General features: G+C 49.1%; 1 protein-coding gene across 1 annotated transcript in view; it reads left to right on the plus strand.

Annotated features, from left to right (window-relative positions):
* TRPM8 (transient receptor potential cation channel subfamily M member 8) overlaps positions 1–23,150 on the plus strand; it is a 74,504-nt gene that overhangs the window by 47,149 nt on the left and 4,205 nt on the right. Inside the window, exons 20-23 of the mRNA XM_032480543.1 lie at positions 1,333–1,510; positions 10,188–10,378; positions 18,515–18,614; positions 19,680–19,713. Of these exons, the coding sequence (XP_032336434.1) occupies positions 1,333–1,510; positions 10,188–10,378; positions 18,515–18,614; positions 19,680–19,713 (503 nt within the window). The remainder of the gene's footprint in view (positions 1–1,332; positions 1,511–10,187; positions 10,379–18,514; positions 18,615–19,679; positions 19,714–23,150) is intronic.

The raw sequence follows: 23,150 nt of genomic DNA on the forward strand, positions 1-23,150 counted from the left end.
CTCAGCTCCCTGGTGCTTTCTCGATTATCTTCGTGGCCTCACGTGGTCTTTCTGGCCTCTTCCGTTGCAGCCTTTTCCAAGGCCTTAGAAACAGCTCTTTTCCAGACAGCGATGGAAAGGCACCTTGTTCTTATTAGCCCCCTGCTGCACACTGTACTCGCCATTTTACAAAAGTGAGTGCGTTGGTCCTCATGACAACCCTACACAGCGGTGCTTTTAGTCCCGTGGGAAGCAGTTCATGGGAACTTAGCACGTGGCAGGCGGGGTTCAAATCCTGATCCAGCCACATGTGTGGCCCTGGGATGCAACTTGGTAAAACAAGACCTCACTCACATGCTCAGACGAGGACCTCTAGCCCAGAGCGATTCTTAGAGGACCAGATTCCTACACCCACTGCCTTCCCTGAGGTTTCTCAGATGCGCCTCTCCAGCCTCCCTTCCAGACTCAGACTTTCTCCAAGGCCCCCATTCTAGGGTCTGTCACTGCCAGTCACATGGATGTGCAGATCAGAAGCCAAGATGTCACGTCCTTGACACCTCCTATAATTTCATCCCCTATGTCCAGTTCATCAGCTATTGTTGTTGATTTTATCTCCTGAATGTTTCTGAGACCCAGCCACTTTTTACCATCTCCACCACCACTACCACAAGCCATCCTTGTCGTCTGCCCGCATGGCTCTTAGTCATAACCTCCTCATATTTCCCTCTGGCTCCCTGTGATGTGTGCCACAGACAGAGTGATCCTTGAAAAAAGGGAATCTGATGTGTTGTCCTGTGTGCTGTGGCCTTTAGAGCAAAGATAAAAATGTTAACATGTCTGGTCACTGCACATCCTATTCTCTCATTTCTACCTCTTCAGCTCCCCTACCACAGGGCCTTTGCATGTGCAGTTCCCTGTCTGGATGCCTGGGCACCCATCTCTCCCCATTCATGTAATTGGCTCCTACTCAGTTTTCTGTCCTCAGTTCAGAGACACTTCCTTCTTGTGGAAGCTGTTCGCGGATAAGCTGTTTCAGTTTGTCCCCACAGAGCATGCTGTACAGTCCTTCTCAGCACTTCCCAGGGGCTGAAATGGTCATCTTGAGTGGTTGATCATCTGCCTACCTGAAGAGGTTACAAGCTCCCCGAGGGTAAAGACCATGTTGCGCTTGCCCTTCCTTTTATCTTCAATCCCAGTGATGTCTGTGGCTTATAAATACGCACCAAGTGGATGGACACGTGACCCTGAGGCTTACCCCTTGTTTGGGCAGAGCCTTAGCACAGGGCCCGACAGACAGCACAGTCATCCCCGCCAGGGGGTCCTCACTCTGCCTTTCGGTTTCTGCGTCCTCAGGTACCACGTACGACTTTTCCCACTGCACCTTCACTGGGAACGAATCCAAGCCGCTGTGCGTGGAGCTGGATGAGCACAACCTGCCCCGGTTCCCCGAGTGGATCACCATCCCCCTGGTGTGCATCTACATGCTCTCCACCAACATCCTGCTGGTCAACCTGCTGGTCGCCATGTTTGGGTACGCGCTCACCGGGGACCACGCCGTGCCCGGCCCCAGGAGCAAAGCGGCAGAGGGTCCTCCTTGAGGAGCTTGTGGTGGAGGTCTGCGGGGGACTGGTGGTCTGGCGTGGGGAGGGGCCTTGAAGGGACTGTCTTAAAAATACAGTGTGTCGCTATCAGCTGTAGCATAAGTTTGTTTGACACCAGAGACGAGCCTGTGACCCCCTCCGGGATGTTCAGACTGTCTGTTTAGCATCCGTTTACCAGTCTCCCCCAAAGGCCACCATGTGGGCATGCTGTTGACCACAGTTAGCTCATCCTGAGTTCTCGTTTTCCGTGGACTCAGTGGGGTGGATTCTCAGCCTTTAGTTAGTTGCTGCTTTAAAATGTTTAGTTTAAATATAAAGCAAAAGAGCAGAGTCAGCAGAGTGACTCTCCTCTGGGACTCACGGCTAGTGAGGCTGGAGGGAGGACGTGGAGGAGACTCCAGAGCACTTTCATTGCCCTTGGCCATTCTCCTTAAAAGACTTACGTCTGTCTTTTCCCTTCGTCTTTCTTAGGAAGGTTTCAGAGGGTCCCACGTGGTGGTTACGATGCGGGTACCTTAGTTTTATGTTGTTGCTATAAGATAGGTGGGTATATTGGGTCCATGAATTCAGGCACAGACAGACAGTTTAGAAACAAAATACAAATTAAAAAATTGTCTGTTAAGCCTTGGAGGGAAAAAAAACAGTAGTTGAAACCGGAGACTGAGAAACTAGGCAAGATGAGACAAACACATTTGATTTCGTTAAACTGGTGCTTCAGGTACAAGATACCTCAGGCAGAGTCACAGGATAAAGGACAGCCTGGAGGGGTGATGTTTAGCAGATGGTAGCAAAGACTTCTAAGTCCTAACACAGAAAGAGCCCCTGCAAATTGGTAAGAGAAAGATGACCCAGTGGATAATTGGCAAAGGAAATACAAGTCAGAGGGATTCACATGGCCAGTCGTCCTCGAGAAAGGGGCTCCACCTCGTGGGCAGCAAAGGTCAGGTGAAACCAGCGATGATCACGTGCTGGCTTAGGATCTGTCAGGTGAACACACATTCCGGGAAGCGCTGGGGAGGATGCTGGGAAGTGGGTGTTGCTGCTGGGAACAGGAATGGTGCCTAACTCTTTGGAAAGTGATCTGAAAATAGCTATTAAAAAATAGTCAAACTTTTGACTCAACTCCTTCACATCTGTCTGGGAATCTTCCCTAAAGATATAGATACAAATCCCTTTCTTAGGTTATTCTTTGATGCCTATCAATGTGGAGGATGGCAAAACAAAGAGCATTGTATGGGGACCAAAGAATACTATGCAGCCCTTAAAAAGAAAAGGCAAGATCTATATTTATTAACATGGAAGGATGATGTTTTGTTAAATACCAAAAGCATAGTGCAGACTTATTTTTTGTAACATAATTTTGTTTTCTGACAATGAAAAATAAGAAAGTAAGAAAATCACGTATATATTTCACTTATCATAATGATCACGTATTACTTCCATAATTTGGAAGAAAAATAAGAAGGTACTTGTCACATAGAGCCCTGAGGGGCACAAGGGTTGTAGAGGGGGGTTACCTGTCTTTGTTGGTCAGTGGCCTCCCTTTGAGTGTGGCTGGGTGGGGGGACACCTGCCTCTGGGGACATCACCCTTCCAAGGGGCTGAGCAGTGAACGGTCATCTGGTCCAGGTGTACTGGGATGTCCTCCTCCAGTCCAGCTTCTACTCTGTGCCTGCAGTACTGCTTCTAAAATGTCACTTCCCCACTTAGAATTCTGGAAGGATTTCAGTATTTCCCACTAGTGTTCAGAGTAAATTCCAGCCTCCTCAGCTTCCTCCCAAGGCCATCCGTGACCTGGCCTTTGAAAACGCTGTCAGGCTTCACCCTGCTATCTGTCCCTGGCAGGCATCCCAGCTGTCCATCACTAAACGGGCTGATCTGTCACACCTGACGCTTTTGCAAATGTCATCCCTCTGTCGGCGTTACCTGTTCCATCTTGACCATCTCCTTCCCGTTCCTGCTTGCTCTCTGTGGAACCCGGCAGCATCCTTTACCCGAGTGGTCCCTTGGGCCCTCCCCACTGGGCGTAGAGACTCCGTGGGCCCCCTGCACAGCGACAGCCTTCTCTCCTGCCAGACTGTAAGCCCTGGAGGTTGGAGATTGTGCCTGACTCAGCATCTGGCCCTTCATGGGTTTATTCGATGAATGAAAAAAACAGATTCTTCCCGCTTTTAGTTCAGTATTCAGCTATCGGGTCGGAGCTTAGCTTCTTGATCTGTTATTCACTGAGAAGTGTCAGTGGTGAGTGTCAGACCAGCAAGGGGTTCATCACGTAGATGAAAACATCTGTTCTGTGCCAGGTGCCTGGGCCACTGAGACCCTGTGGCCATTGGTCCCACCTGGCCTTAAAGTGGGGATGTGCAGTCCCTCCCCCATCACTGCCCCTAAAACGTGGCTGGGGGAGGACTCAGGAATCCAGACACCTGTGTTGCTTATGGGGAGCCGGACCATGTCGGGTTGTCAGAGGTCCCCAAGTCCGAGCTTGCAGAGAGAGGTGGCAGAGATGGGTGGTTGTGTATCCACGCGAAGGCAGGAAATGGAGGACCAATTCCCAAATGTGAAGCAAGAGTGGGGAGGACACAAGAGGGTTTGGGGTCCTATTTTGCAGTGATGACATGTCCTGTCATCTTTACATTGAGCACTGGATGGTCCCTGTAAAAACCGACCACTAGCATAATTCCTACAAAAGTTAAACAAAAGGGCCGACAGCTCCCAGCGCCGTGACCTTTGGGCTCCACTGATTCAGTGCATCTCCAGAGGCAGCCTGGAATATTGCTCAGAGCCTTCCTAAGTCTGTGCTGTGCGCTGCTCACCAAAGCCATTTTTGAGGATGGTACCATGTTTGTAATTCATTATCCTCATAATGGTCATAAAATGACAGAATTTGGAGCCGAAAGGCCTTGGAGGTGGGCCTGGTATTTTCAGGGTGTGGAAGTGAAAGTTGGTCAGCTCAGCCCCCGTGGCCCTGGCCTCGCTGCCGGCCAGCTTGCCTGCGTCCACTCGAGGCTTGAACTTGAGTCTCTTCCCCACGAGGCCCGAGCTATCGGACCACATCCCGCAGTTGCCCCGTTCAGTGCTTAAGGGTGACGACTGGGGGACTCCCCTCCCCTTGGGGGGCCTCCTGGGTTTGTCTTAGCCTAAACCAGAGGGCTTTCTTTGTTAATACCGATCTGGGAACTTGAAAGCAGCTAGATGGGCCCCCTTGCCATCCTGGGGCTAACTCGTCCGAACACTGTTTCTGATGCTTGTGATGGTTGCTCTGGGCCCACTCCGCATGGACAGCGCCAGGCTGTGACCCCGTCTGGCTCTGCGTCAGAATATTCACGTTAAGAGCTTAACCGTACACGATGGTGCATTATGAGCTGTGGTGTAAATGGACACTTGGGGGTTTAAAGTGGTCCTGGAATGCTCTCTAGATGGCATTCAGCGGGGAAGGGAAGTGGATGTAAACATCTGTGAATATTCTGCACTAAAACCATCCATCACAAGCCCTGTGTGGCTCATCAGAGGCACGAGGTGAACTTAAGGTCCGTAGGTGGCTCAGGGACGTCTTAACACGGAGCTGCGATGCTTACAGGCGCCGTGTCCTGGGGATGACTCCACCCGAGGCGTTTCTGCTGAAAAAGACTCGTCAGGCGTGCCCTGATCTATGACAGTTTCTAAGAACAAAATAACCTTTAAAATCTTAGGAATAATATATGTTCATTATGAATATGTAGAAAAGTACAAAAAAAGAACATAATCACCTGGTGCAGACGAAGCGTCAGGGTGTGACTTCGACAGCCCCAGGGAGGCTACTGAAATGGGGTGAAAAGAAAAAGAAAGCAGATCATTGTAACAATAACAACAGCTAATAGTTACAGAGACTACTCCATGCTAGACGCATCCACGTGCTCTGCATGCGCTGCCTCATTGGATTATCAATTATTTTTATAATTATAAAATTATAATTGGCTTTATAATCATTTATAAATGAGGAGATGGAGGCGGAGAGAGGTTAAAGCTCTGCTGTCCAAGGGAGGAGCTGGGCATGTAGACACAGGCGTATAACACAGCAACACAGCAGCACGGAAGGGCTGTTTACAAAGGACTGCGGTGCACAGGGTGGGGGTTATCAATTGATATCCGGGGTGGGCAGCAGTGAGTGGAGGAGACGTTTGCTTGGAGGACCCCGCGAGTGTTGGTTGGAGAGGGAGAAACGGGAGGTGAAGCTTGTCCGGGGAGAACCAGCCCCTGAGGGGCAGGCAGGCAGGGGCTGCGTGATGGAGTGTCTTTCGTGCCATGTTAAGGAATTTGAACCTTTCCCTGCAGGTGAAGGGAGATTTCACGGGTCTTTACCCTGGCGAATGGCACAATCTTAGCTGTGTTACTTTGACAGAAACATACTAAACACTTAGCATTTCAAAAATCAGTGCAGTGAGATCGCTGGCTGTCACTTGCTGTTAGCTTTGTACCTGCGTGTTTTGATGTTGTGGAGCCAGAGGAACCAGGATGTGCAGGACGTGTTAACATGCCTGCTGGGGCGCTGCGTGGGTGCAAAACTCAGGATCACCAGGGGTCCCGGGGAGGTCCTGGCTGGATATCGCTGGCGTGTCGGGGAAGAAATGGCAGGTGGAATAACATGAAATCTGTGAACAGCCTGGAGGAGGGGTTTACCTGATTGCCATCTAGGTGGCAAGTTTCTTGTATTTCAGTTTTTTTCTGAAATTCTGCTGTTGTCTTAGCACCTACTTTTTTTGTGTGTGAATTTTTTTGCAGGCCTTCCACTCTGTTCTGTGGATCAGTCTTTCTGTTATGGTTTTTATGACCAAATGGCTTTAATTTCTGACTTTTTTCTTTTATCATGTTAACATCTGTTGTACACGTGCCCCTCTTTTTTCTTATTCAGAAATTTCCTGGCTTTTCTTGTACATTTAATCATATGGAGGAACCTCGGGCTCATCTTCTGAAAGCCTTTTCTCTTTCCTCTTCCAAAAATTTTTTAAAATGAATTTTATTGTGCTGATGTTAACTTTATAAAATCATTTCGGGGAAGCTGACATTTTTAAAAAAAGAGCATCTCACCATCCAGGAAAAAAATGGTGTGATTCCCTATTTATTCAAATGCATGTATTTTGTCAGTAAAGTTTTATGACTTTATTCACATGCATCTGGCTGGTTTTTTGTTACATTTTTCCCCCCCAGCCATTTGTGGTTGTGAACGAGATATTTTTTCCATTATGTTTTTTCAATAACAGCTTCTTGATATGTAGGCAGGCTACGGAGCGCTGCTTACTTATTTTGGACTGAGTCTCCCTGCTGAATTCTTCTCTCTCTTTTCCTTTTATCACGTCTGGAAAGTTTCCTTCTGTCCCTCATTTATTAGGGCTCCTTTCTTCTTCTTTTTCTTTTTTTCTTCTAATCAGAAGTGGATGTTGCAGGTTGCCAGGAGACATTCTAGCAACAATTGCAACGGTGTTTCTCCTTTTGATCTATGATGTATTATGAAAATGATGAATTATAGAAATGACCTGAATTTTCAGTCGTCCTTCTGTTCTTCGGTCAGGCCCATTACTCTTTAAACGCACTATTGAATTTTGTCTACGTACGAAGCAGTCTGAGTCCTTAACGTTTGTCATCTCTTGGTAACGTTTTCAGTGTCGGTGAATGTCAGAGTCTGTGTCTCTATGAAGCTCCCGCTCCCGCCTCCTCCCCTGTTTGACTGAGACATTCAGTGCTCTTAGGGGACAGAGCTTAGCTGTCCCCACTGAGCTCCTGCCAGCTGGGTGGCAGAGGGCACAAGGACCACGGGAGATGTAGCAGCAAAGGGAACCTTGCAGAATTCCTCTCAGGAACATGGCCGATAGCCAGTGGTTGGCAGGGAGACTGAAGACCATCAGAGCTGGGTGGGTGGGAGCCTGGATACGAGAGATGGTCTCTGAGCTACTCTGGACATTGGGGCTGGCTGAGGTGGGTGTGGATGTGTTGGCTCCAGAACTCAGCCTCTCCTCTACAGAAATGGAAAACAATGTCTGAAGGATATAAAACTAATTTTAGCAAACAATTAAAGCAGTCTGAAGCAGTGCCCAGAGGTCAGCCTTCCCTGGGGAACCTCATGGTCTCGTTGGCTAAATTTGAAACTGACTCTAGAGATAAAGAACAATCTGGAAGGTTTGGGGTTGGATTTGGCCCCCAGGTCACAGTTTGCCAATTCCTTTTCTAGATGCCCTGGAAGACTTAAGCTGCTTTTCAAGACCTCTAAGTGGCCAGTTAAGCCAACATGCAAATCTCCTCCCAGTGGGACCCTTCTCGGCCGTGGTCCCACTGGAAGCTCCCAAGGAAGGGAGGAGAAAACCCCTTCCCCAGCTCTAAGCATCCCAGGTGTTCTCCCTTCAGTAGGAGTTACTGATTCCTTTTGGCTAAAACCTCAGAAAACAACAGTGGATGCATTAAAATGGATGCCGTTTGTGTGTGTGTTTGAGTTTGGGGCATTGGAAAGAGCAGTCAGCAGAATCCATTTCTGGGTAAGTATGTGTGATTTTAAGATGCTCCCAGGAACTCCTTTGAATGGTGATACTTATTCTGGCAAAAAGTACACAGTAAACCGTGATTCCTGGCCGGGTCTGCGCCGGGACGTCACCAGTCCAGGCCTGCCCGCTGTCCTCCCCTGTTGCAGTGACAGAAGCCTGCAGGGCCCTTTGCACACACAGCATCCACGGGGACTAGCGAGGACAGATCATGGTGCTTGGTATTAGCCTCAAAGCAACCTGACCTACATTTGGAAGAAACGCCAGGCTCACTGCCAGCGCCAGTTTGCTGCACTCAATACATCACAGTCCTGTCTGCTTTTCACCTAAAAATTCTACCACGTAGAGTTGACACATGGATCAGTCAAGAGGCCGTGCTGCACGCCTAGTGTAGCAGTGATGCTCAGTGCGCCACAGCTCCTTCTCTTTAACGAGCACACGCCGTGAAGGCCCGCCCCGCACGCCTAGTGTAGCAGTGATGCTCAGTGCGCCACAGCTCCTTCTCTTTAACGAGCACACGCCGTGAAGGCCCGCCCCGCGCGGAGCCCGCGACTGGGGGTGGAGCTCAGAGGCGTCTGGTCCCAGTGAACTCCGAGATGAGCAGAGCCCAGCTCGTAAGCAAAGCCGCAGCCACGATCAGTGTAGGTCAGGGTTTTGCTTGTGTGTGGCCTTCTCTGCGCTAAAGGCGTTGACGTCTTAGCTGTAACGTGGCGAGGGGCGAGAGCGGGGACTCACAGCAGACGTGTCCCGTGCTCTGCCTGCTCGCCTCATTCCGCTTTGGCTTTGATGTTTGCACCAGAATTTGGAGAATTTAATCCATCCGCCACCAGCATTTGCTTATAAGTGACTTATAAGGAGCTTATAGGGAGTTCGTTGCTGCCTCTTTGGCTCTTGAAAGAGTGATTTGGTGTCAGCAATAAAAGTGTCTCGGGCGGTTGAACTTTAACAAATGGTAAAGTGCCTCACAGGTGTCTTTTACTAAGTGATCCAACCAGATTCTTCTGAAATGGAGCACGCAGATCAAAACGTTCCCGCTTCACCCCCTGAGGCGCTGTTACCTAGTGACGGAGCAAACAGGCACTGGGCTGGGTTGCAGGGTCCGAATTCTGACTTCATCACTTTCCTGTTGGGGAATTCGGACAATTTGCCTCCCTCTGCTGTACCTCAGTTTCCTGACCTGTTCGTCATACATGGTGGTGACACTTACATGTTAGAGAGTTGTCTGTATTCAAATCCACTAATACAACGAGACTGCTTAGAACAGCGTCTCGTGTGTAACATGTGTTAGCTAGCTTATAGTCTTGGTTTAACTTGTAAACAGATAAATCAGGGGTATGATTAGACATTTTCCCGGTAAGTAGACATGTTTCTAATTCTTTGTTTTGAGGATCTGTTTCTCCCTGTGAATGGCGGTTTACATGGTGAGGTTATGTTGTATGTATAAGTTTGAGCCTAATTATTTTCACTCATGTATAAACATTTTACCTAAGTATTAAAATCAGTCATAAACATAACTTTTAATGGGTGCGTAATGGAATCAGGTTGATTAACCATAACTCGTGGTACGTTTTCTTAGTGCTGAATGGTTCGATTGCTCCATTTTGCTGGATGGAAGGTGGGGGCCGCTAGTACACGTAGGGCCGTGGCAGACAGCTGTGTGTGTATGTCTATTCATATATTTTCTTTTCTCAATATCCCCTTGTTCTTAGGTTAGATTTCCAGAAGTAAAATCAATGGGTCACAGGGATAAATATTTTTAAGGCCCTTGATAAATATTAACAAATTGCTGTCCCGGATTGTTTACAATTAACGCAACAACGGACTAGCAGAGAAAGAGAATCCTTGAAAGGTCTTGAAATAGAAATAATTTTAAAGTTCTTGGACATTTTTTTGTGATTAAAAAAAAAAAAAAAACCCATACAAACAAAAAACAAAAGCCAGACCCAGTTTTGGCCCAGCGGAAGGGCTGAGTTGTTCTGGCCCCGATTCCAGCGTGGATTCTACGCCCCTTAATATCAGCATTTGCCGTGTTCGGCAGTGCTGGGCTGGGCCGGGCCGGGCCGTGGGAGGCTGAGCCCTGCCCTTCTCCCCCTCCCGCCAGCTACACCGTGGGCACCGTGCAGGAGAACAACGACCAGGTCTGGAAGTTCCAGAGGTACTTCCTGGTGAAGGAGTACTGCAGCCGCCTCAACGTCCCCTTCCCCTTCGTGGTCCTCGCCTACTTCTACATGGTGGTCAAGAAGTGCTTCGGCTGCTGCTGCCAAGACCGGGGCGTGGAGTCCTCTGCCTGCTGTGAGTGGCTTATCCGTTTGCTTGGGCTCCGAGGCGGTGATTAATTTTGGGGTCCTGCCTCAACAGAGGGGCTTATTCAGTCATTCCACCCCTCACAGGTGTCTCTCTGCAAAGATCAGGCATCAGGTCTCCCCAGCGAACTGTTCAAGAGAAAGAGGAGATTAAGAAAGCGTAGATCCAACGGGGTAGCCTTGTTTGGGGCGGGGGGTGGGGGAGCTCACTTTTGGTCGGACATAATAATAATTAGGGTGTTGGGCAAACAGGATGGATGGGTTGGTGTCAAAACGTGACTTTGTTCTTGCTTCTCTGTTGCTTCTGTGACGTTTATTCTCTGGGAGACCTCAGCTCTGACTCCCGCAGGGCTCATGGCTTTTCTGGTTGGTCTTAGGGAAACAGAAAATCCTACATCACTTTACTTGGTAAAACAGTCTCAATGTAGACATTAGGACGCTCCGTCCAGTAGATTACCCGGCCCAGAACCGCCACTCGGAGCGGGGACTCCCCCTCGCGCCGCGCCCCGTCTCCGCCCGCGGGGCTGTCAGGGAGGGTGGGCTGCTGGCTTTCCGCTCCTCTGACTCCCTGCCCTCCCGCTCGCCCTCCAGCTGCCGTTACTGACCTCCCCTGGGTCGAAGCCAGGGAGAGCGGACAGGAAAGGGCAGAAGTGCTCTCTAGAAGCATGGTGCTGTGCTAGGCCGGCCCCCTGCTCCTTGGCCTGGGGTGTGATTAAAACAGACCCTCTGTTGTGTGGGCACTTGGCGGGTCCTTCAGCCGTTCCCTGCCTGGCCTCCGTCCCCAGCCGTAGCTTCTGGGACTTGGCAGCGCGATCTCCAGAGGCGGCTCCCCCCAGGTGTCTGGTTTCTGGGACTGGGCTCTGCACAGACTCTCCCTGCTGCGGACCCACTGCCTTCTGGAAGGCAGGAGTCAACACGGCCACGAGGTTTGTTCTCTCTCATGTGGTCACCCACCTCCTCAGCCCTGACAGACTGTGGGCAGGCGGGTCCCCACCCAGCCCCTCTCCTCGCCCCTACTGTGGGAGCCGGAATCTCTCACCCTTGACCCCCAGGCACACCCAGGTTCACATCTCTGTTGGCTGCAGGGAGCAGGCATCCAGCTCTCTTCCCCACATCACTCCAGGTTTTGTTTTCTTAACTCTCCATCCTGGAGCCACTAAGCCAGATGAGTCCTCCTCACCCACAGATGTGTTTCAGCCAAGCTCAGCACAAGGGAGGGGGGAGCCTATTCATTCATCTGGATGTTTGGACACAAAGGAAAAGACAGAAAGGGCACCGCTGGTAAACAGCGCACACTTTGCCCTCTTACCAGAGGATCCGTCCCTGGGGTGGCTGGGGAGGGGGTGCAGCTGCAGGGCTGGCTTCTGCACAGCGACGGGGCCAGGCCCTTCACGGTCCACGCAGTTCTTTTCATTTCTTTTAAAAATCAGAAGGAAAAACTTTTAGGCAGCAGAAAATCTACTGGTACATACTTGTCTTTCTACCAAGCCAGTCATACAATATGCTTACTATTTTCTTTATCCCGGAAGCGGCCCATGTCTGCAAAAGTGCCAAGAGCCTAGGGCGGCCAGCCTGCCCTGGTTTGCCCAGAACTTCCCTGTCTTGGTACTGAACGTCCTGCGTTCTGAACATCCAGTTAGGGTGACCAACTGGTCTCAGTCTGCCAGGGACCATCCCTGTTAGCAAACTGCAAGGCCTGCATCCCAGGGGCCCCATCAGTTCAGGGGCTGCTGGTCACCCTAGCAGGGCCTATGAAAGTCATCACACTGGCCCCATGTGCTGACAAGGGCTGTGGAGATAATGACTCAGGTCGGACCCAGTATTGGTACCTGTGGGATTTCCTTCCCATTCCTTCTTGAGGAAAAGCAAAGAAAGGTCCCATGGGGTCTCTGAGCACGTCTGTTGTGTAAACAACCCATTGAAACTTGGTCGCCTGAAGCAACCAGCATTTATCTGCTCATGATTCCGTGGGTCAGTCCTTGGCCGGGTCTCTGTTCCTCGTGGTGTCTGGTCATTAGCAGGCGGGGCATGGCCTGGCTGGTCCTGATGTCCACACGTGTAGGGTTGGCTGGGCTGTCATCTGGGAGACTCAGTGTCCTCCAGTTCAGGCTCCCATGATTGGAGGCTAGACTCCCACAAAAAAAGCAGCTGGTGCACAGCCTCTGAGGGCCTTGGCTCAGGAAGGCAGATGACACCACCTCTGCCACGTTCTGTTGGTCAGAACAAGTCGCAGGCCTGCCCACATCAAGAGAGTAAAGAATGAGGGTCCACCTCTTGGTGGGAGAGCAGCCTACACTCTCAGGGTGGGCAGAATCTGTGGCCCTACTTTGACATTTATCACACTGGGTATCCCCTGAACAAGCTGGTCGAGCTGATCCCCTGAGGGTCCCCTCCGCCATGCCAACCTCTCACAAGAAGGCAAGATTGTCATCACCCTCCCCACCCGGGCATTGCGGCGGAGCTGAGCTGTGCATGGGAGGGCAGTGTGCATGGGGGCGTGCCTCTCATGAGCTCACCTGCCGTGTTAGACCTAGATCTGACACACTAGAAATGAAAACATTTATTTCACCAGGTAGTTCTGAGCAGTCCAAAATTATCTTTGCCTTGAACAATTTAAAATAAAATTTTCTAAGGTATAACAGCTATAACTGCATTCACCACAGGGAAATGCTCAGAATCTAGGCTGACTTTATGTACATATATTGGCCTATTTGCTGTATCTTTATTGCTTCTCAAAAGCTTGGGCAATTGAGCACAGATCTTTAAAAAATAGCTTCTTGATCTTTCTCAGTGCTTAGCTGCTTTTTCTTTGCCATTTTCTAAAACTGATATATTTTCACGAGTCATTTGAGTATCTGCTGTGTTTTCCTTGCTTGAAATAACCTTTCCTGAGCACTTCCTTTCTGAGCAGATGTGGAGGGTATAGAAAAGCACAAACTTGGTTCCAGAAAACGACCTTTAGCAATTTGGGATAAATCTGTGCCCAAATTTGGGAGAAATGGGTGCCTCAAGGTTAATGACTTACCCAATTAGTCTTATCACTTAGACTCTAGACAGCCCCCAAGAATCAATGAAAATATTTAGACTCTAGACAACCCTTAAGAACCATTGAAAAAATCCTCATAATATGTCTAAGTAGGGAGATAAAAGAGAGGAAAATCACTGAGTTCTTATAAATTCCAAAAGCAGGAACCTACCAACCTCATTTCCCTCTATAGTTATCTTTGGGAGATTTTTGTAAAACCTGCCCTACATTTACTGCGAATCTGTGTTTAAAAACAGACAGAGTGCAGGGATGGATGGACATGTGACAGGGAAGGCAAGCCACACATGAAGAGGGACCTCCCCTAGCTGAGCACACAGACAGGAACTACTGTGAAGGTACTGCAGGAGGCATTCATTCCTTCACAAACGTTAACTCTCAGTTCTGTGGATGCAGCCGTGTTGGGGGCTGGGCTCATGCACCATAGCCCAGAGAGTTGCCAGACCTGGGACGAGGCGGTTAGTGTCACAGGGAGCCTGCCATTCAAGGAGGGAAGGGGGCCTGGAGACCATTGATTCAACAAATATGTGTCAGGCACCCACCACACGGCAGCTGGGCACTGTGGAAATGGTACTAAAAAAGATAGAAGCTATCCTTGCCCTCAGACAAGACTCATCATCTCAGGAGAAGAAGGAAAATGAAATAGCCATCATGGAGAAGTGCAGGAAGAGTTCATTTTAGAGAATTTGCAGGGTGCCATGACAGCACCCTGGATGCTTAAACCTCAGACTAGAGTGAGTCAGGGAAGACTTCCTGGAGGAAGGGGTTATTTAATCTGAGACCTAGAAGATGAGTTGGGATTAGCCAGGCAAAAGTGTAGAAGCTGGGAGGGGCCCACAGAATGAGGAGTGGTCAGATGAGAGGGGAGAGGAGTCCTGGGGCTGGGGGTTGCAGAGAGACTAATGAAAGACCGTGGTCCAGGTCCCACAGCCGGGTTCTAGCTCCACACAGTCTCCCTGCCCCCTGCCCACCACATCGCAGTGTACCATCCCGGGTCTCAGGGTAAGGAAGAAGATGCAGACAGAAGACGTGACAGTGTAAGATGGTAAGACGGATCATGGCACACACATCACTGGACCCTTTGCCGACTGGGCTTGTTTCCCTCCAGGCGGAAGTGAACGTCGAAACTCCGCGGGCCAGTAACAGACATCTCCAGATCCCTGTGTACAGTGCAGTCAATTTAGGGTTTGTGGAGCAGGGCGGGACCTTGAGATGTGTCCCCCCTATTGGGGCACTAATGGGACAAGGAAAAGCCTCTGTTAAACAGCAAAAAAGACAAAAAAAAGGGTGTTGGGTGCAGTTTGGGAAAGGGAGACTCTAAGGGAGAATCTGGCACAAGTAACGACAGGACTGTGGTTAGGCTGGTCTTGTCTCCTATTGATTTATGTCAGAACGTGTTAGAGATTTTCCACTTGGGGCCTTGTTCCTGCTGTTCGCAGAGTTGTGTCTCCCAGTGGCGGCTGGGGGTGTGTGTGTGTGTTGCCATCTGGTTTTTTCTGTGTTGCACCTGGTAAAATAGAAAGGGACCACCATCCTGGGATTCATGTTCCATGCTGGGCTGATCATTCCTGCCCTTCAGTGTATCCCAAATATTTTGATGATTCAGAAAGTAAAGATATGAATTTTACTAACCCAGACATGATAATTGGTGGTAGTTAAGAAAAAACTTTAACTTGCCAAGAACTATCATTTGTGTGTGTATGTGTGAGATTCCTTAAATACATAGAAATGGAGGAAAGATACTCAGGAGTGTGACCTTAACTATTAGTCATAAACTACTTCTGTGCTGTCCCTGGAGCCGTGATCCTCAGAAGTCTGGCTTTCAGAATGTAAATGTACCCACGACCCACACCTTGTGTCACAGTTTAAAGAACCCTCTTTGTTAACTCTTTTAACAGCATTATTTCAAGACATTTAAATGTCACCTTGGGGATGTCATTAACTATCACACATACGTAATTGTCTTTCCTAATGAAGAAAAGTGTTTTGACAGTTTGGATAAGCCGCTGTCTTTCTCTTCAGCATTTTGCCTTGGCAGAGAAAGTGAGTCATTTCCAACTGAAAGAATGAGAAGTCTTTGTATCAGGGATGGAGACTGAAAGTTGAGATCTGGAAATTGTATTCAGAGACCACACCCAAAGATCAGAGGTGTGCAAGGAAGTGTCTCAGACTGCCTTCAGTCTGTCTTGAAGCCGTGTGATGGGTGAATGTCTGTAGAACCTAGGGAGGGCGGAGGGGACCGATCCCTACCTTCAGACTTGGAGGCAAATGCAAAATAAATTCAGAAAATGAATTGCCAACCTGAGGCTCTGGCAACAAGATTCATATTTTTCCCTGAGTGATTTCAGAGAAAAAAACAATAATGGATAAAAGTTGCGGGGAGGAAGATTTTGATGCAGCAGAGAGAAAAAGCAGTATCTAGCACACATGCTGCCTGGAAGTGATGTGAACCCCTGTGAGGCAGCAACTTCCCGTGGCCAGTGGGCTTGCAGCTGGGGTGGGTAGAGGGGCGGTGAGGGACAGAAGGTCCATGGTGCTCAGCCCAGGATCCGGGGAACCAGGAAACTCCGTGTCTGCGTAAGGCTGAAACAGTTCTCCGGAGTCAGGATGGGTTAGGAAGGCAGCACGAAATGCATTACATTCTTTCCAAGCTTATTTAAGGATTAAGCACAATGAGGTCATGAAAACGGAAACGGATCTCCCAACCTGGCCAGCAGGTGGACAGGAGCTTCGGCTTCAGAAAGCAAACAGCTCAGAAATGAGCCACGTTCTTCTGCACCTGTCTCCCTGATGGGCCCCCAGGAGAGTGATGCTCTCCAGCCACTGGAGGAACAGACAGTGGGCCATTGATGTTCTCTTCAAACGGTGCTTGGTCTCAGGAAGGAATAAAGAAGTGCAAGGAATGGAGACCGCAGGGCAGGATCCTTCACCCTCTGTGCGGTGATAGCCAGAGACCGGGAGCCGAGAGCCCAGTTTGCTCCCTGGACACTTCCGGGGGCACCTGGTCACCACCTGATCATGTTTCCCCCCTTGGGGATTGCTGTTTCCAGAAAGCGCAGCCTTCTGTGGTCATCAGACTCTCTCGTGGTGACTCATTTCCTACAACTCTTTGCATTTGCCTCCAGTGATAGGGAAGTCATGGAGATGAAGCTTAAAATCACCCTTCTTTAGAGAAAAATGCAAGATATTTCAAATAGCTTTCAGAAAAGGTCACATCGAAACTTCCATTTTTGGTACTTTTTTGGTGACATCTTCAAGTAATATGCTACCCAGTAATTGTATTTTTATAAAAGTTTTGTTTTTCATGATGGAAAAAGTAATCCATATTCATGTACAGAACATTGGAAAAACACAAAATGGCACAAATAAGAAAGAGCAAGAACACCTGCAACCCACCATCCAAAGATAAATACCATTAACATGCCGGTATTTGTTATTCTTGTGTGGGTGTATAATGATTTGATCGCTCTGTGCACACACATTCGAGATCGAATTTGTTTATTTAACCAATAGTACGTTGTGAACATTCTCCATGTCCATAAAAATACATCTGTATGACAGTTTTCAACTGGACTGTTCCAGCTGGTGGCTGTACCGTAACTAATTTAACCAGTCCCTTGTTAAACACGTAGATTGTTTCAACTCTTTTGTGATCCTAAAACACTCTGATAAACAGTTTTATGTATTCATTTTTGAGCACATCAGTGATTTCTTTTTGTATCAGTTATTTCTACAAGAGAAATGTCTAGGTGAAGTCTATGCACACGTTTACGTCTTTTGATACTGTCTGCCCCTCTTCCCATCTCTCATTGCCTAAGACTATAATAATCAACAGATTTTCTCCGTATGTGGGAAACCTGTTTATTTGCATCTTTGCCAACACAGGGTGGAGGCATTACTGTCGGCCCCGCTGATTTTCCAGTTTGGTTGCGAAAATGCCGTCATTGTTTCAATCAGCATTTCCTTGACGGCTAGAGAGGCTGCACATCTCGTCATTGCTCATTCTTGCTCTTTGGTCATCCGAGTTCAGGAGCACCCATCCCTTCCATGTTGGTTATTAAGTATTCTTGTTGGGCTTCTACATACATTTTAGTTTGAGAAAAAGACATTGGAGATGACTTTTCTGGGAAAAATATAACTGAAAGAAATCCAGCTGGGAATTGTTTTCTAAAGTGAAAGCCCGCCATTTAAAACTAAATCTGTATTGCTATATAGGGTTTGCTAAAGTCCTGCCACTTGCACATTAGCTCTGCCTTTGACTCCTAATTCTTTTTTACACTGAGGAAGATTTTTACCTGTTCCTAAACTCTAATGTGTTGATGAATAAACTAAAAAGTGAACACTAGATAAATTTTTTTCCAAGTGGACACCTGAATGAATGTATGTGATTTTCTTTTCCCCATGAATTCGTATCGAGGACTTCTGTCTGTTGCACTAGTACCTGAGACACAGGGGACACGTGAGCTGTTCTCTGGTTTGCCTGCCATCTGAAAGGCCAAGGCACTGTAAAAACTTGAACTAAGAATTTTGCTGGAAAATGTCACTGACCAGTTTTGCAGCATGGCTGGCTTAGGGGAGAGGAAAAGACTAAACATAAGAATTTTCCTTGAGGTCTGCAGCCAAACTGCGTATTTCAGGAGGACAGGAATGGTGTCCAGGGGTTATTTTTCTCTCCTCCAAAGTTTCTACCCCAGTTTTAGGTTGAGAGTAAACGATCCACCAGTAATTATCCAACTGAATGATTGGTTTAGCGTTTTGATGTCATCAAAATGGAAGAGGAGCATGTATGAAATGTGAGAACCAAATTCATTAGTGAAATGATTTTGGATGGAACTCTATTTAGAATAAAGATTGCATTCCTATCTCGTGCAGGCAGCCCCAATTCCTCATTGTTACCTAGAAGTTCATTAATATTCCATCGCTCAGCTCCTGTCACTAGTCTGGAACATTAGTCAGATCAGCCTGTGCAGGACGAGTCGAATTCTGGTTCTGGAGTCTTGCAGAATGCCTAGCAGGTGCTGATTTAGGAGGGAAGGGGCAAATGAAGCAATCTGAATGTTTTTCTTTGTCTTATTATTCAAGGTTTCAAAAATGAAGACAACATGACTCTGGCGTGGGAGGGCGTCATGAAGGAAAATTACCTTGTCAAGATCAACACAAAAGCCAACGACACATCAGAGGAGTATGCCAGTCGTTTATTCTTGCTTGGCCAGGTGCCTCTTGTGCATGGAAGCTGGTAGAACAGAGGCAGCTTATTTGAGCCAAGTCTGTAAGATTTGCAGCTGAGAGCAATGGCACCAAAAAGATGCTACTCGGGCAGCTGAAGGTGACAAACACATAAGAGTGTGTCAGCCCTCCAAGAAGGGCAAAGGCCACCCAGCTGCCATCTGGTTGTCCTTCTGATTGAAGGGAAGAGAGAAGTGTTTGAAGCCTGCAGGGCAGGGCCTTGGGACCAGGTGACGAGTGTTAGTCCCTGTGCCACGGCTGCAGAGGTGGATTCTGGGAAGACCCGCAGGTCGTGGGCAGTGGACATCACCTTGCATGTGCTGAACAGGTATCTCTGTGAGGAAGAAGCAGAGAGATTAGAAGATGGTGAAACCGTTTGGTTGACCTGTTGCACACTGTCCCTAGAAGTCCCGAACATCCTTTATGAGTCACATGGAGTTGTTATAAACACCCCGTGGAACTAGATAAGTCACTGACTCCGTAGATGGTCCTCAGGAAATGTGGGATGCAGGGAATCTAGGAGCTTGGTGTTCGTGTTCAAAGTGCAGTGAACAGGGTTAATGGTCAGATGTCACTCTCCCTGAGAGCTCCAAACACACATCAAAATTCAGAGTAAACAAAAGAACAGCTAGTCGCTTTGCTGGGTGCAGCCCAGCTGTCAGGAGCATGGGATGTGACGTATGCTCCTTCTCTTTGAGTAACACAGCAGAGGCCCTAAATTCTCCCCCATTCCTAGACTCGGGGATTTTAGTTCTGGAAGGAAGGGATGGACTTTACAGGTCATCTCCCACCCCTCCCCCGAATAAAGGGAGCATCTGTCTGCTGTACTGACAGCTGGAGTAAGAGTGCAGTTCTGTTCCGCTTGGTTATTAAGAAGAAAGTAAAAATGGTAAAAGCCGCTGACGTTGATTTCGTTGAAAATGAAAATGATCTGTATTTTGTTCTTTAAAAGACTCTAAAATGGAGCATAATAGTCTTTCTCTCTCTCTCTCTCTCCTCTCTCTTTTTAACTTCCTTGAAGAATGAGGCATCGTTTCAGACAGCTGGATACAAAGGTACGGTTCTGTTTATAGTTTGGGGAATATTTTTTAAATCTGTTATCTTTGAGCTCTCAGCTGGAGGCCAGTGTCCAAAAATAGACAAGGTTAATTGTTAAGAAAAATGCATGTGACTCTGTCCTGTGTTCAGCACCCTTCATTCACTGCAGAAGGTCTAGGATGGAATTGCTGGGATGGCATTGCTTCTCGGAGGCTCCCAGCCCACACGGAGCAGTCCTGAAGTCCTGTTTCCACGACCTCTGAAATCTTACCTGTCTCTGTCTGACCCAGGGCCCCTCTTCTCTCTGTCTCAGCAGTAGAGGCAGGCGTAAGATGCTTGCAGTTACAGGGACCACCAGAAAGGCTCTGAAGAATGGGCTGGGGGCCTGGGAGCCTCCTTGCTAGCCTTTGATGCCACACTAATCTGTCACCTACTTAACCTGAAATGCAAATGCACGGATACACATGTGAATTAAGCTTAGAGAGAGCCGGCTGCCTCCACCGTGAGCTGGGTAGCCTGGAACTCTGATTTGGCTGAGCAGAAATGACAAGCGATTCACAAATGCTGGCTCCCTGTTAGGCTCTGAAGAGGAGGCGATGCCTGGTAGTTCTCATGGTGTTTTGAGAATGGCTCCTGGGTGATGGCTTCACTTTTCCTCCCAGTGCTGTGCTGCTTAGGGCAAGATAGTACCCCATCCGGTGTGGGGGTCTCCAGCACCCAGCACCGCCCACCTAGTAGGGTCTCAAGGAACATTAGTTGAATGAATAAATGAACCAGAGGAGCCGTCCTCAGAGCTCCGACATGAGACTCTGTTCAGTTCACAATTTCTTGTATATGCATTTATGTGTTATTTGCCACCAGCATCTAAAGAATCTGAGGCCGTGTTTCCATGGCCTCCCCTCCTGAGTCGGGTCCTGTGCAGGACGGCGGGCCGATGCCTGGGGTCTTCCTCCCCAACCCCCGTCCCCCCGCCGCCAGAGTAGCTCTTCTGTTTCTTCCCAGCCTTCCCTGCCCGGAGCTGCCTGCATACGTTAGAGTCAGCTACACAGATGATGGCGCCTCGGTGCTGACACACGAAGGTTTCCATCACAATTCACTTCAGTTCCCCGTTGCTGCGTGACAAACAACCCCACACTCGAGTGTCTTCAAACAACCGCTTCATTTTGCTCTTGCTTTTCCGGGCCCGGAGTTTGGGAAGGGCTCAGCTGGGCATTTCTGCTCCGCGTGGTCTCAGCTGGGTTGACTGGGCCGGGCTGGGCTGGTGGTGAGGCCAGGCTCTGGCCCCGTGGGGCTCCTCCTCATGGTCTCTCTCCCCCATGTGTCGTCTGTTCCATGTGGCTGGGGGAGGGGTGGTGTGTCTCTGGGCAGCTGCCTTTCTTACATAGTGGCTGGCTTCCGAGAGAGAGGAAACAGAAACCGCCCAGAAGCCGCCAGTGCTGGTGTCTGAACCTGACGTGACCTCACTTCCACCGGAATGTCTTGATTAGAGCGGCCTGAGGCCAGCTGGGATCCTGGGCGGGGGGGCGGGGGGGAGTACGCTCCACCTCTCCATCACCGGCCTCCCGACATGGGACTGACACAGGGAGAAAGGACCTGGGCGGCCACGTTTGGAGATGCGCTGTCACCGGGAGTGTATCTTGTGACAGCTGCAGTCCTCTGACTTTCAGCTGAGGGGCTAGGGAGCCCCTGTGTCATTAGAGTTGTGTCTGCACATGAACAGTCAGGCCAGGTCACACACCGTGGTTATAACCAGTGGAGAGGGAAAAGAAAAGCCCTGGATATTTTAAAAGAAAATTTAAAGAACATTAAAAGAGTGTATAAAAGGAACAACAGGGGAACAAGCCCTAGGACTGAGTAGTTACATTAGATGAATATAATATGTGGTACATAATGTATAAAGCTTACATGATTATGTACGTTTTCTTCCTCATATATTTATATTTAGATATATTGTTTGCTGCGTCTACGTACTGCATGGCACGCAGTATTTACTGAGCACCTGCCACGTGCCAGGCCTTGGGCGAGGTGCTGTCAAAGTGGCCGTGGTCCCCAGATTTCATGAATGGCCCCCTTGTTAAGTGGCTTGGGGGTAGCAGCGTTTTCAAGCAGGATTATGGAGAATTGAAGAGCAGTAACGCCCTGCTCTGCGACATCAGGCGCATGTTCCAGATGGCCCGTGTCCGCATCACTGGGGAGCGGGGGCAGCAGGTGAACCCAGAGACGCGTGGAGTGGCCCAGGCAGTGGAGACGGGGGGCGTGGACGGGGGATGCTGAGCAGGAGGAAGCGGGGAGGCTGGGTCGTCCTGTGCAGGAACTTGCTGGCCTCTTCAGGGATGGATCCCTGTGCCGGGAAGCCTCCGGAAACACACTCCTTTCAGAGAGCCCTTTGAGTGGTCAGAGTGGCCATGTAGGAGCGGCTGAAACAGTCTGGTTCTGGGAGTAGAGATGCGGGGGACTTGTCTAGGGGGATGTGTGTGTGGAGAGAAAACAGGCTACTTTTGTTTGTTGTGTTGCGTTGTTTCACTTGTGGCTTCACTTGTGGTGGCTTTGAAGGAGCCAGTGGACAGCTGCCCCGGCGTGGGGCTAAAGCTTCTGCAAGCCTTGGTGCTGACCCTGCTCTGGGCACAGAGAACCAGCAGGATGGCAGCAACCGGGGTCAGGGCAGAGAGGCACTGGGGTGGGGGTGATCAGGACGTCCGGGTCCTGGACCAGCCGGACTGACTCCCAGGGCCTCTCAGCCTGTGAGGGTCTGGGCGGGGCGACACCCCAGGGAGCAAGAGGAAGTCTGTGTGATTGGAGTCACCGTTGGAGGCTGTCCACACAGGCGCGAACCAGGGCTCTGTGGGGACCTCTGAGGACCCCCTGGGTGTCCAGCCTTCTCTGCATCCCCCTGCCTGCGGGGCTCAGCCCCTTGGTTCCCACAAGAAGCCCATCTACACCATGCATTTTGCAGGTTTTGGTAGAATTTGGGCAGATTCCAGGGAAACCTGCAACCACACAACCCAGAGTCATCGGGTCATCGGCGACCACCTGGGATTTCACTGCCCCCTCCCCCTTCTTTCCTGACCTCAGTCCTCTTCTCACCCTGTCTCCTGCCCTCTCTCTCCTTTCTGTTCGCTCCTCCAGGCTCCACCCCTTCTCTTCTGAGCAACACAAAGGCTCCCCTTTCTATTCACAGAGAATTTTAGGGATTGCCTCGTGTTTCAAGTGCTAGAAGTCTTGGGCCCTACTTTGAACAGCTTTTTAAAGTCATTTTACTGTCAACAAACACAGTGAACAAAAAGATGTATCCATCTTACTATCACACCAGAAAACAAAGTCGTTCACAATTGACCTTAAGTCTGAAGTAGAGATTTTACCTCTGCCTTCTTTATTTTAAGCAGCCATTAGCCCTTATGGTTTCTTTCTTTTCTTTTCTTTTTTTTAATTGTAGTACAGTCAGTTACAATATGTC

Source organism: Camelus ferus, chromosome 5, assembly GCF_009834535.1.
Source record: "Camelus ferus isolate YT-003-E chromosome 5, BCGSAC_Cfer_1.0, whole genome shotgun sequence".
NCBI lineage: Eukaryota > Metazoa > Chordata > Mammalia > Artiodactyla > Camelidae > Camelus > Camelus ferus.